We start from the raw sequence: 13,789 nt of genomic DNA, 5'->3' as shown, positions 1-13,789 counted from the left end.
AAGGTGGCTGGGACCTGAGGGGGGGGGTTAAGCAGCCAGGTTGGTAAAGCCAGACACGTGGGCTTTGGGGGGGGGGGTCCCCCATTTTGGCTCTCCGCCAGCTCGCAGCCAGCTCTGAGAGTGACTTTGGGTTTCCAGGTCGTTGGATCGGGTAGGACGCATTAAAGACTTTATTTCCCTATTTTCTCCCTGAGTTGTACATTTTCCCTTGTAAATAAACCTTTTATTAACCTTTTGTGTGTGCCTGCAGTGGAGTATTCATAAGTCCCTTGTAAGCGCGCGGGTGAGGACCCACAGCCAGGCAACCCGTTCAATATCGGGGCTGCCCTGTAACAAGAGCTCCCTTGGGATCATCTTAGACACCCCAAGTTGGCGCGGTCACCCCTACTGGGCGGGCCCGGGCGGGCCCCCCGCCCAAGGGTGCAAGAGTGACTTGGCAGCAAAGTTTCCACCTACAGATCTTCTCCCCACTCCGTCCTCTCCCTCCCCGCTTGCACATTCCCTTCCCCACTGAGACTGCGGCGCGGGAAGGGCAAACGCGAAGGTCAAGCCAGGACTCGCCAAACTCAAGAAACGCGCCCCAGAGCTTTGCGCACGCGCCGGTCAAGCCCCGCCCCCTCGGGCGGCGGCCCCGCCCCTTCGCCACCACCAGCCCCACCACACCTCCTCGGGCGCGGCGCTTCGACGTCATAAGACGGCGCCTGACGTCGTAAGACGGCGCCGTAGTCCCGGGCGCCGGAGGCTGCACGTGGGCTCAGGTTTGGGAACTCTCCGGCCCAGCCATGGACACGCCGCGGAGGCGCAGCAGGCGCCTGGAAGGACTAAACCCTGAGTCCCCCGAGAAGTCCACCGCAGCTCCACGAGCGCGACGGGCCCTGGTGGAGGTCGAGTCGAACCCTGAAGAAACGAGGGAGCCCGGGTCTCTTCACGGCGCTCTGCAGCCTATCCCGGAGTCCCCCGAACAGCAGCTGGAGACTAGCCCGGGATCGCCCAGTCCGCGGCACCCAGGTCACCCGGATGCTGGCTTGGGGTCCCCCCGGAGGCAGCCAGAGCCGGACCCAGAGTGCCCCCAGGAGATCTGCTATCTCCAGGGTCACCAGGATCCTGGCGTGCGGTCGCCCCGAAGACAGCCACAGCCGAATCCAGAATCCCTTCCACTTCAGCCAGAGCCAAACGGCGAATCACCGAAGTTCTCCCTGGGCCAAGAAGAACCGAGCTCGGAGTTGATCCAGAGTAAGGAGGAGCTGGCTCCGGGTTGCCCCGGACATCAGCTGCAGCCGGGCCCAGGATCTCCTGAGCCTTACCCCGGTCAGCAAGCGCTGGGTCCGGAGCCCTCGCGGCCGCTACAGGAACTGACACCCCAGTCACCAGGCTCCCCGCGGAGTCAGCTTGAGCCGAGTAAGCCGCTTGAGCCGAGTAAGCCACCTGCGGCAGGGGACACCGTGAGAGATGGCCTCGGGGCAAAGAAGCGAAAAGGCTCTTTGGCTGTGGCTCCCGCGTCCAAGAAACTGAAGGAGGAGGAGGTTCCTGTAATTCCGAAGGGGAAGCCCAAGTCAGGGAGAGTGTGGAAGGACCGCTCCAAGAAGAGGTGAAGTGAGGGACAGCTGGGCCGGTGGGGGGTTCTCTGTGATATTAGGGGCCTGGTGCACCCCTGGGTTCGAGATAGCTCACATCGGTGGGTGTGTCACACAAACCGGTAGTTGACAGAATGCAGTAAAATGCCCTGGATCCCAGGAAGTTGAGACCATGGCCCCAAAGATTACGCTTTCTTTTTTTAAGATGTGTTTATTTATGCATATAAGAACTGGGGTACAGGCCAGAGGTGTGGGGGTGAGAGGATTCACCAGAGACAAAGTGGGGAGCAGAACAGATGGATCTACCGAAATACACTGCTGAGAGGTGCAGCGGGTGAGACGGGAGAGGTCTGCTGTGCCATGTGGGTTGACTCCCTGGCTGGGGATCGAACTTATGCTGCAGAGGCTTTGGATAGTTTCACAGTGCTGTGCTTAACCCCTTGCACCACGAGGGAGGCCCACCCAAAGGTTACTCTTGATGCTTCCTCCTCGGGTCCCTGTGGTCCCTCCTACATAGTCATTCAAAAGGCGTGTTCCCTTGTCAGCCCTGTCTCAGTGAGGGAGGTGGAAGAAAGTTAACCAGCCCTTACTTGACACTTGGTGAGGTCTTTACCCTCTACGACCTGTTACAGTTACTCACCTTTGTAACAAAAGGTATAGTGGGCCTGGAAGAGTTCCCTATTGTAGCTTAACTATAGCAGTAAGAAGAAAAAAAAAATCCTGAGGAAAGCAGGATTTTCAAGGACCTGGTTTCATTACATCACGTCCTTTCCTTTAAAGTTACAGTTCAGGGGCTTCTCTGGTGGCTCAAGGGGTTAAGTACCACACACTATGAAGCAATCCACAGCATGAGTTCAATCCCCATCCGGCCATGGAGCAATCTGCATGGTGCAGCAGACCTCTCCCGTCTCGCCCACTGCTCCCCTCAGGAGTGTACTTCGGTCGATCTGCCTGTTCTGTTCCCCATCTGTCTCTGGTGAATCCTCTCACCCCCCACACCTCTGGCCTGTACCCCAGCTCTTGTATGCATAAATAAATAAATCTGCAGTTCCCAGGGAGGACTCACCAGCACCAGGTAAATGGGATGCTGCCGAGTAAAGGCGGCCTGGGGACCAGCCTTCAGACAGGGAAGGGCATGTGTTATCACATCATGTGCACACGATGTGCATATCAGCCCCAGAAAGCAGCAGGGGTTTGTGTTTTTGGTTTTTTTTTTTTTTTTGAAAGATAAATTTATTTTTTTTTTAATTTTTTTTAAAGATTTATTTATTTATTTATACATGCACTAGGTACAGTCAGAAGCGCGGGAGGGTGAGAGAATTCACCAGAGCCAGAGCGGGGAGCAGAGCAGGCAGAAGGACCGAGGTACACTGCTGAGGGGAGCAGCGGGCGGCAGGAGAGGTCTGCACGCCATGTGGGACCCTCCTCCAGTGGCCGGGGAGCAGCCGGGGATCGAACTGGTGCTGCAGAGGCTGCTGGCAGCTTCGCAACCCAGCGCCCAACCACTGCGCCACCGGGGAGGCCCTTTTTTTTTTTTAAGATTCATTTATTTATACAAGAACTGAGGTATAGGCTAGAGGCACGGTAGGGTGACAGGATTCACCAGAGACAGAGTGGGGAACAGAACAGGCAGATGGATTGAAGACACTGCTGAGGGGAGCAGCAGGCGAGACAGGAGAGGTTTGCCGTGCCATGTGGGTATCTCCCTGGCCAGCCAGCAATAGAACCCTGCAGACAGCTTCATAGCACTGCACTCAACCTGCTGCGCCGCCACGGGGGAGGCCCAGCAGCAGGTGTTTTGACTCATTTTACTCATAAGAAAACCTGGGCTCTGTGGGGGGTCCAGGGGGTGGCCCACCTAAGATGGCAGGGCTGAAAGCAGAGACGCTGCAGTAAAATTAAAACACCTCTGGAAGCCTCTGTTGGGTGGGTGAAGGGCCAGAGGGCCGGTGGATTGATGTTGGGACCTTTGAAGAAGGAGCTTCGGCTGGTGGGGTTAGTGGCGAGAGAGCTCGGGTGGGGTGGAGGCACGGTCTGCGGGAGGTGCCCCAGGAAAGGGGATCTGGCTGCAGCCCCGCCTTCCATGCTTATACCTGATGCCACCTTTGCACAGCGCTCCTTGGGATTCACGGCCGTTCTCTGAAGGGTGGCATTTATTGAGCACCTAGTATGTACAGAGCAGTGTGTGGAGTGTTTCCTGGGCCACATCTAAGTGAGTCCACCAAACCCCCTTTGGGTTGGGACCAATTCTTGTTTCCATGTAACACAAAATTGTGCTGAGACCACCTGGTCCAGGGAGAGCACCTGGTCCAAGGTCCCCACATAGTAATGATGGATTTAGGTCTCAGAAGCCGGGCCTGTCCTTCAACTCCCAGGTAAACCAGTGCTCTGGAATAGCACAGCCCCACCAGCCACATATGGCGATTTAAATTTATTAAAATTAAAAAATCATTTCTGCCTCATACCAGCCACCTTTCAAATACACAAGAGCCATCATGCCTAGCGGCTACCTCATAGACACTGTCTTTGTACAGGCTGGGTGCTTGGGGAGAAGCCCTTGAGCTGGGCCTTATAAGAACCTGTTCTTCCCCATCCAGGTTCTCCCAGATGGTTCAGGATAAGCCCCTGCGCTCGTCCTGGCAGCGGAAGATGCAGGATCGGCAGGAAAGGAAGCAGGCCAAGGACTTTGCCCGGCACCTGGAGGAGGAGAAGGCACGGCGCCGGCAGGTAAGAGACCGGACAGCCAGGCTGGCCTGTCCACTGCAGGCCAGGGGGTCAGGGACACTCACCCACATGCCCAGAGCAAGGCTACCTGGGTAGGGGGGAGCCCGGCCAGAGTGGGAGTGCTCTCAGGGACCACGGGGTAGGAACACCCAGGGGAGCATCCAGGTGACCTGGGGTCCCTGTGGGGCAGAAAGGCTGACAGATTGGAAGGACTCATCCTGAGTAACGTTGCTGTCGTCCTCCAAGAAGCAGCTGCCACCACCCAGCAAGGTGAACAAGCCTGCACTCCTGCCATTCTCTCCCTCGAGCTCACCCAGGGCCAAAAATGCCCCATTAGAGACTCGGCCCAACCTCCTGTTTCTCCAGGAAGCCCCAGCTGGCAGCATCAGGGAAAGTATGTGGTGGCATTGCCCAGTGACTGCCCACCAGCACCAGGGTTATCAGTGAGAGTCACTAGTGGGCCCAGGGACCCAGGAGGAGACAAATACCTGGCCCCAGATGGGCCACTGAGTAGGGGATGGCGGGAGGCCCAGCCACTGGCTCACCTGTCCCCTGCTTTGAGTCTCCCCAGCTCAACCGATGACCTGTGGGTAGTGGGCTGCTGCGTGTGCTGGGGCCTTCTCTCACTTCCTGTGTGGCCCTGACTCCTTGGGCAACTCACTTCCTCACATGCCCTCAGAGGCACCTCTGCCCAGCCCCTGGCCCGGACCTTTCCCTGACTCTGGGAGCCCACATCTCACTTCTCCTTTCTGCCCAAGGGCCCAGGTCACCCCCACTACCCCGGGTTGCCAAAGCCAAAGGCCCCAAGCAAATGTCCTGCCCACCAGGCCTGGCTGTCAGCATTGCTGAAGTACGGGCTTCTGTCCCCCATGCAGTGTTCCCGGGGGGTGGTACTATCAGGCCCTGTACATGTTCATTCTTTCCTCAGGAGTCCCCAGCCTCTTCTCGGCAGCCTCCACCCTTCCAGCCCTGCACCCAGGCAAACCTCAGCCCACCCTCACCCTTGGCCTTGCATTCTAGGGGCATGGGGCTTGGGGGAGACAGGGAGACTCCCAAGAGATTCCCTGGCATTTGATGAGGGGGATCAGAGGGGCCACTCACTGTCAGCGTGTGCCTGATTCCCAGCCTGGGAGCCCTCGGTGTCTTAGCACCCGCCATCCCCCAGTCCTGTCTAAGCCCCTGTCCTCAGCTGCCTGTCCATCTTCTCGGGGAGAGTCAGGAACTTGCCACCATGGACCCAGAATGGGCCATGGGCTCAGAATGGCTCCTAGCTAGCCCTCTACCCACCCCCCGCCAGGAAAACCAGGAGCTGGGGTTCCCTCCTCCCTGGTACTCTGCCAGCTCCCAGTCATCTGGGGCCTTGAGACTAGGACCGTCCGGCTCTAAGACTGAAAGCCCCTTCCCCGGTGTGTTCCAGGAGAAGAAGGAGCGCCGGGCCGAGAACCTGAGACGCCGCCTGGAGAATGAGCGCAAGGCAGAGGTCGTTCAAGTGGTGAGTGCTCCCTCCCCGGGGTCCCGCCACCGGGCCGAGCGTTGTGTGCAGGACGCCTTGCGCCCCGGGCCCCTGTGGTATTCCCAGGCTCCTACAGTGGCCTCCCTTTCCCTGGGGCGCCGGCAGGACTGTCCAGCCACACTAATGCCCTCCCTTCCCACCACCCCCAGATCCGCAACCCAGCGAAGATCAAGAGGGCGAAGAAGAAGCAGCTGCGCTCCTATGAGAAGCGGGACACCCTGGCCCTGCTGCAGAAGCAGCCGCCCCAGCGGCCAGCAGCCAAGAGCTGAGCTCGGGACGCCCAGGCCTTCGGTGGCCAGCCACCCCGGCTGTCAGACTGGCACCCCAACGCTGGCTCTGAGACAAGCACCCTCCCCCAGGGGGGCTCAGAGCCTTTGAGAGCTTTTGGGCAGGTCTTTGGGACAAAGATCCAGAGGGAAGCCTGGGACCTGGCAGCAGCTGGAGGAGGAAAGAAGTTCGGCTTCCTCCCCTCCCCCCAAAAAAAACCCAACACCTCATTTCCCCTCCTTCTCCAAGTGCCTTCAAGCCAAGAGGAGTAAATTCTAGTTCTTCAGGGAGTTGGTGACTGGAGAGGGACTCCCCGAAACGTGGATGATCTGTCTTAAGGTCCTGGCTCCAACCCAGGCCAGGAGGCGGCAGTCAGGAATCCAGCTCGGATGGGGCTTCTCTCCAGCTGCCTCTTCCTGTGCCAGACTCACGCCCATCCCGTCTACAGCGGAAGTATTTATTCAGCACGGGCACAATTCGGACAGCGGACAAGTCCCTGCCCCCAAGGAGCTTTCATTCTGATGGCAAAACACAATAAACACATCAAATACATAAGTATCAGGTGGCAAGTGGGAGCAGGGCCGAGGCGCTGGGGGGATGTCTGCACAGCCAGCTGATGTACATCGGTTCCGGGCGCTTCCAGGGGCCAGGCCTTGCTGGCGCTGGGAGGACAGGGTACAAAGCTCGCCAGCCAGCCTGCAGGGCCAGTCCTGGGGTGGCCTCAGGAGCACTCGCCCCAAGAAACCCATTCTGCCTCTTCCGCTAACATTTCACACACACACACACCCGCCAGCATTTGCCGGCACCCGCTCTGTGCCAGCCCCAGGGAGGCAGAGGTAAAATGGAGCAGTGTTTGTCCCCAGCTCCAGGGCAGGTAGAAGAGACAGGCAGGCGGGGTTCAGTAGCAAGTACGAGGAGCCCCTCCATCTGCAAAGTGGAAGTGACAGCCGCTCTGCCCGTGTGTGGCCGGGAAGTGGCTGCTGCGGAGGTGCTGAGCCCACCCGGCAGCTCCCCCCGCCCGCACAGGTGTCCTGCTCTGGCCTGGGAGGCTGCAGTGCATATTCAAACACCAAGGCCAGGACCCTCTGAGGAGGCCGGTGGCACAGACCCAGCTTTCCCAGACTCCTCTCGTTCCACCTTGTAAGTGCACTTTGGGCAATGCTGGTCAGAGGGCACAGCAGGGGCTCTGATGCAGCTATCTCTTAAGTCTGTTGGGGCTGTCGGATGTCTTTCACTTCTTAAACTCAATGAGCGTACGACCCTTAGGTAAGCAGGCACCTCACTCTGCTCTTCTGTAAAGATCGGGGTTAATAAAACGAGCCCCTCGAGATTACGGGGTAAAATGTGTATGGTGTGAGTAAATGTGTGTGTGAAGAGGCTGGAGTGGAACCGTGTCCCCAAGCATTTCCCACATTGCTATCCCAAAACTACATCGGGGGTTTAATGTCCACCCCACCCCCCATCGCCAGGTGTCACTGAGCTCCAGGAAATCCGCTACCCTAGTGGAGAAGTCATGAGTCAACCTGGGCTGCTCCAGCGTGGTCCGCGGACCACAGGCCCTGACGTCCTGGAAGCTGTCAGAAAGGCCCATCCAGCCCCGCCGCCCGCGCCACCTGAGCCCGGCTGCACTTCCACAGGCTCGCCAGGGCCACTCATACAAGTCTGAGTCACGCGGCGTAACTCCCGTTGTTTCTGAAGAAGGACTCAGTCACCCTGGGTACTTGAAAACGCGGATCCCTAGACCGGACTCGCCCCTTGGGGCTGGCGGCGCGATAGCTGCTTCTCAATGCGGGTGTCTGCAGGATGCTTTAGCGCCCAGCCGCGGTCCAGCCTCGCCTTCCCGGGGAGCCTCGCCTTCGCGGGCGGCGCCTCCTAATCAGAAGGGGTGCCCAGCGCCTCCTGGTTCAGGGGCCCGGTCTCGTCCTGGGATGGGGCCCGCCCCTGCTGCTTGGACCCGTCGCGGCCGCCCCGAAGCCAGCCCAGGAGACGTGCGGAGCCGAACGAGGGCAGGCGGCGGCCGTCCAGCGAGAGGGCCGCGGCCGAGGCCGTGGTGGAGGAGCCGCGGCGCCTGCGGCCGCTGCCCAAGCCACCCAACTCGCTGTCGTCCACCAGCACGCTCTCCAGCACGCTGCGCAGCGAGCGCCGCAGCCTGCTCAGCAGGTCGGGGCAGGTGAACACGTAGAGCAGCGGGTTGACCACGCTGTTGAAGAAGGCCAGGCTGGTGACAAAGGGCAGCCCGCGCCACGCCAGTGGCCCCAGCGCCATGTTGGCGTGCGCCCGCGCCTCCAGCAGGCTGAAGATGTGGTAGGGCCCCCAGCAGAGCACGAAGGCCACCACGATGGCCGCCACCAGGCGCACGAAGCGGCTGGAGCGCCGGCGGCCACGGTGGCGCAGCTGCAAGCTCACGGCCACGTGGCTCGAGGCGATGATGGCCAGCGGCACCAGGAAGGCCAGCAGGAACTTGCTGGCGGCCAGGGCCATCTGGCGCGAGTGGCACGTGGCGTTGCGGTCCCGGCCCGGGCTCAGGAGCAGCACGTTATAGTAGCACATGGTGCGCCCGTCCTGCCGCCGGATGGTGTCCCGGAACACGAAGTAGGGCACCGTGTTGAGCACCGCCAGCACCCAGAGCACCAGGCAGACCTTGTGCGCTGCGGCCACCGTGCGGTGGTTCTGGGCCCACACGGGCCGCACCACCTGCAGGCAGCGGTCCAGGCTGATGGCGCTGAGCAGGAAGCCGCTGGCGAACATGTTGAGGAAGAAGGTGGACGAGTGCAGCTTGCAGAAGGGGGTGCCCAGCTCCCACGAGTGGCCCACGGCCAGGAAGTAGGTGAAGAAGGGCAGGAAGGCGGCGGCCAGCAGGTCGGACAGCGCCAGGTGCAGCACCCAGGTGGTGACCACGGTCTGGCGCATGCGGCAGCCCACCACGAAGAGGATGAGCCCGTTCTCCACCAGGCCCAGCAGCGCCGCCAGCCCGTGCAGCACCACCGACACGTGGTCCATGTAGCGGATGCTGGAGTTCCTGTGGCTTTGGAGACGGCTCATCTGCTCCAGAAGCGGGCAGAGAGGCTTCGTCGTGGCGTTGGCCAACATGGCGGCCCTGCAGCGGCGAGAAGGGGCTGCTGAGGCGGCCGGGCCGGAGGCAAGGGGCCCTCCCGGGAGTCGCCCGTCCCGCCCCTGATGTTATAGACGACACCCCCGGGGATCGGGGACGCGGCAGGAAGGTGGGGTGATGGCTCCCTTGTGCCCAGGGAAGGCGCTGGATGCATTAATGGGAAGTGAAATGCACGAATACAGCTGCGCGTCTGGAACGGGCTGGCACACAGTAAGTGCCACTTGAGTGTGGCTGTGATTGTTTTAAGCAAATGGATCGAATGGGAAAATAGGAAGGCCAGCCCCGCGGGGCTCCTCTCCCCAGTCCTGACAGGGCCTGACGGGGGCCCCACCGAAGGGGCAGGCGGATTTGACTGGCCTGGGGGATGAGGCTAGAGGGAGGAGACCGAGCCTTTAAGGAATGCTGCCCCTCCCCACCCACAGCACCACCTCCCCCCTGACCCCCCCCACCCCATCTTGCCTCTGTGCAGATCCTCTGTGAGGACCTCCGCTCCCACAGTGGCGGCTGGCTGGGTGTGTTGACCGCAAACACTGGAGCCAGCCCCTGCTCTGATAGGGGAGAGGAAATAAGATAAGAGGAGAGAGCTGGGCAGGAGGAACTACCAGATTGGGGTTCTGGGGGGAAGGGTTAGGGAGATGAGGGAGGCTTGGGGGAACAAAAGCCCTCTCTCTGCCCAGGGGCAGCCACTCGGCTGCTCAGGAAACCCATCCTGTTCGTTCACTTACCCACTCACACCCACCAAGCGCGCACACCCACTAAGCGGATCGCCCTGGGGAAGCCCAGCTCTGGGAGCCGGCAGACACCCCACAACCTGTGCCCATCACCTCCCCAAGATCCCGAGCCTGTTGGGTGTAGAGCTGGTGGATGTTGGGGGCCACCTGTGAGAGGTTGGGGACAGGAGTAGGGGCCAGGGATTCAGGTCCCCCAACACGCCAGCACTGTGGTGAGCCCTTTACATTGATAGTGTCTTGCTCACGGCTCTCTCCACCTGATTCTTTTTTTTTTTTAAGATTTATTTATTTATGCATATGAGATCTGGGGTACAGGCCAGAGGTGCGGGGGGTGAGAGGATTCACCAGAGACAGAGCGGGGAGCAAAACAGGCAGACTGACGACATACACTGCTGAGGGGAGCAGCGGGCGAGACAGGCGAGGTCTGCTGTGCCCTGTGGGTTGCTCCCTGGCCGGGGGTTGAACTCGTGCTGCAGCGGCTGCAGATTGTTTCATAGGCTGCGTCTTAACCCCTTGTACCACCAGGGAGGCCCCTTTCCATCCGAGTCTACAGGTGAGGACAGTGAAGCTCAGGGGGTGAAGTCATGTCCCAAGCCGCGCGAGCCACACAGACAGGTGGAGGAGCAGCCTCCCACCCTCAGCCTTCATCCCTCTCTCCCCTGCCTCTGCTGCAAGCAAATGATGAGGGAGGAGGGAGAGCAGGGAGAGGGGGTGAGGCGGTCACTCAGGATTTGTCATTCCAGGGACATCATTGAACAGGATGAGAAAATCCACACCTTCTGCAGGTCCCTTGTGGGATGAGCTCCCAGGGTATCAAGTTAAACTTCTCTGGCTGATGAGCCCCTGGGAGCTGGGCTCTGCAGGCCAGGGAGGGGGTCTCTGGGCACACGGGCCGTGAGAGTGCGCATGCTAAGCCCGGGTCTGCAGAGCAGTCACTTTGTGGTGACCCCATGAGACCCCACCTTCCAAAGAAGGAAATGATTTTGGAGAAGCATGGGGACTCCCCCCCCCTGCACCCCCCTCAGCTGCTGGGGTGGGGGGAAGGAGAGGGGGGTGGTCTCCATGCCCAGCAGATGTGGACACGTCCACAGCATGTGAAACTTCCCTCAGTCCCACTCCTGAGGAGCCAAGTCCCACGGGTGAGCAGAGACCCCAGTCCTGCTGCGCCCAAGCGACCCTTCCAGATGGTCCTTCTGGCTTCCTAGAGGCCCCCCCAGGAGCCTCAGGGAGCCCAGCACTTGGGTCCTGTTGGGCAGGGGGCTGTGGCAGAGCACGGAGCCTCTGGAGGCAGAGACCCGCGTTTGAACCCCAGCTCCTTGACCTCCTGGCTGGGCGGACTTGGGTTAGCTGCCCTCAGCCCTCCCCTGCCCAGACGCCTGTGAGCGCGGAAAGAGAAGCTTTAATGGCTCACTCGGCGCCTGGCGTGGAGCAGTGCCTGGGAAAAGCTACCCCTTCCCGCCTCTGTGCGTGCCCCTCCAGTCTTGGCCAGCCCTCGGTCATCCCTGCTGTTAACCGTCCTCTCCCCTTCCCCGTGGGTCCAGAACGGGCACCGAGGCTGCCCAGCTACCACCTCCTTACCTGGGCACTGAGGGGCAGATCCCTGGCCTGGAGACCGTCAGCTCGTGGCTATCGCAGAGGCAGGAGAGTGAGGCTGAGGGAGGAAATAGCTGTCGGCTCCAGAGGGTGTGTGTGTGAGTGTGTGTTTTTGTGTTCAGGGGTGGGGTCAAGGGAGGCGGGGACAGCTGGAGAGTGAGTTATCACCCTGGTGTCCAAGCTCCCTCCAGCCGCGGTGAGGGGACAGGACTGCGGGCGCCCGCTCACTCCCCGTGCCTGCCTGGCAGAGCCCCAGGCCAGTGCCAGTGCATGAGGGGAGAGAGGTGCATGCAAGTGTGACCCAGAGTGAGAGTGTGCCCGGGGGTGCATTTGAGAGTGACCGGCATGTAAAGGACGAAGGTGTTTGTCTATTGCCCACTGCCCTGGGCTGTGCTCCCCTGTCCACAGAATCTACAGACAAGAAACCCCTCTGAATCCCCGGGCAGCAGCAGGCAGAGTGGGTGCCATCCGCAGGGCCCCGCCCCACCCCGGGGCATGCGGCCAGGAAGGCAGGGCGGGGCAGTAGGCGGAGAGTGCAGGGAGGCCCCCTGGCTGGGAAGGGAGCTGCTGCCCCTTGCTGAACCCTGGAGTGAGACAAGGGTGGGAGCAGCTGCCCTCACTCAGGGAGCCCGGCACCGTGGGTGCCCCCCAGCCCCATCTTCCCCCTGGGGGTCGGGCATGGGCTGTCGGGCCAGGGGGATACAACTTTACCTAGAACAGACTCGGAGCCCTAGGGTGGGGGAGTCCACTGAGGTTGCATTGAATTGCTCCTGAGGCCTGTGCTGCCCTTTGCTGACCGCGCCTCTGGGGACCAGGCCTTGGATCTCAGCGACCGCGCAGCCAGGAGATACTCAATGAAGCATGCTAAGAACTCAGGGCCCCCATATCACAGCAAGGGCACCCCCTCCGGGAGACCGATCCTACAAGAATCTGCCATTCCCCCTTTTTAAATATTTTGTATTGCCGTAACTTTGCATGGTAGCATGATGCAGGTGTCCGCCGCGCGTCATCCCAAGTCAGCATCCGCTTTTCCTACGGACACTCCCCGCAGAAAGTCCAGGTCTGTCCCTCCCCATGCAACTGACCCCTTGGGCCCTGCTCGCTAATCTCGCCCCCCACTTCCTTGCTGGTGATGGCTAATTTAGTCTTGTAACCTAAACATTTATTTTTGGCTTATTTCAAGAATCTTCCATTTAGGCCCAGGCTTAACATCGGGTCTGACGCTTAATGAACTTGCACAGAGGCCGCGCTACTGAGTGGAGAGTGAGTCAGATGCTGTCCCGGCCCAGTGGGATCTTGGTTCTCACCGTGGCCCAAGAGGACAGCGCAGGAAGTCCTGAGCCTGCCAGTCACTGGCGCCAGGAGAATGCCTCCCCCCCGCTGGGTCAGGGAGGGCTGGGTCTCCCCAGACAGGAAGTCCTCCCTAGAGAATGGCCAGTGTTTCCAACCCATTCCTTGGGAGGACGGTAGCTCCATCCCCGCCAGCCCACACCTGGCCTCCTGAGCCCCAGGCCTCCCCTAAGTCCACGCCGGCAGCATGTGCGGTGGGTAAGCCCCAGGGCGCTGGCGACGCCCTGTCCCACTCCCTGGCCTTGCGGCCTGGAGCACATAACTTCACAGCAGTCAATGATGAATTTCATAAGGGTCCCCTTCTGCGTCGCCCCACCCCACAGAGCAGGGGCCAAAGCACGCCCCGCAGCTCTTCAGGCTCAGAAAGGATCGACCCTTCCCACCTAGAGACCCATCTCAGCAAGAAGGATCCAGACTCGGGGCTGTTCAAGGTCCTCCCTCTGGATTCAGCCCCCCCTGCTCTCTCCACCGGGCGCCCTTGTGCAGTGAACAACCCGAGCAACCTCCCGGGGCGGCCCTGCGAAGGCGCTTCTGACCCGAAATCTTCACCCCCGTTGCTACTTCCGGCCCGGGGGCAGCACAGAGCAGGTAGGGTTGAGCCGACCTCAGACATGGAGCCTGCTGCCCTGATAATAGTTATCTTTTCCTATGTGGTCTGGAACTGTAGCTCCCTGATTCGGTGCCTGCTGCTGTGAAGCAGCCCCGACACGCTGAACGTTCACTTCATGTTCCTTTCAGTCAGCTGGGCCAGGCGCGCGGGCAGATTTAATGAACTCGTGGGAAATTGCAGTGTTTTTGTTTAGTCTTCCGTTAAGTGTGTGTAGTAAAGATCCGGGCCTGAGCTAATTTTGTAAACACACTTGACCAAGGTTCAGAGGAACAGTCATTGGCAGGTAGCGATGCTTTCTATGGATTCTAAGGGATT

The 13,789-nt window shown here is 60.3% G+C and overlaps 2 protein-coding genes across 2 annotated transcripts; one reads left to right on the top strand and one right to left on the bottom strand.

Moving 5' to 3' along the window:
• Nucleotides 1-782: 782 nt before the first annotated feature.
• On the top strand, nucleotides 783-6,080 carry CCDC86 (coiled-coil domain containing 86; the record flags this gene model as incomplete). Its single annotated transcript, XM_084254316.1, has 4 exons — nucleotides 783-1,588; nucleotides 4,172-4,301; nucleotides 5,716-5,790; nucleotides 5,961-6,080. The coding sequence occupies 4 exons, from the start codon at nucleotides 783-785 to the stop codon at nucleotides 6,078-6,080; spliced, it is 1,131 nt and encodes a 376-aa protein (XP_084110442.1).
• Nucleotides 6,081-7,950: 1,870 nt separating this feature from the next.
• PTGDR2 (prostaglandin D2 receptor 2) lies at nucleotides 7,951-9,296 on the bottom strand (the record flags this gene model as incomplete). Its single annotated transcript, XM_084256009.1, has 1 exon — nucleotides 7,951-9,296. Exon 1 carries the CDS (start codon nucleotides 9,166-9,168, stop codon nucleotides 7,951-7,953), a length of 1,218 nt encoding a protein of 405 aa, XP_084112135.1. The 5' UTR covers nucleotides 9,169-9,296.
• Nucleotides 9,297-13,789: the final 4,493 nt, after the last annotated feature.

The sequence above is a fragment of the Talpa europaea genome (genome assembly GCF_964194135.1).
Source record: "Talpa europaea genome assembly, chromosome: 1".
NCBI lineage: Eukaryota > Metazoa > Chordata > Mammalia > Eulipotyphla > Talpidae > Talpa > Talpa europaea.
Note: the sequence above shows the minus strand (reverse complement) of the source record. Positions and strands in the feature narration are given on the sequence as shown.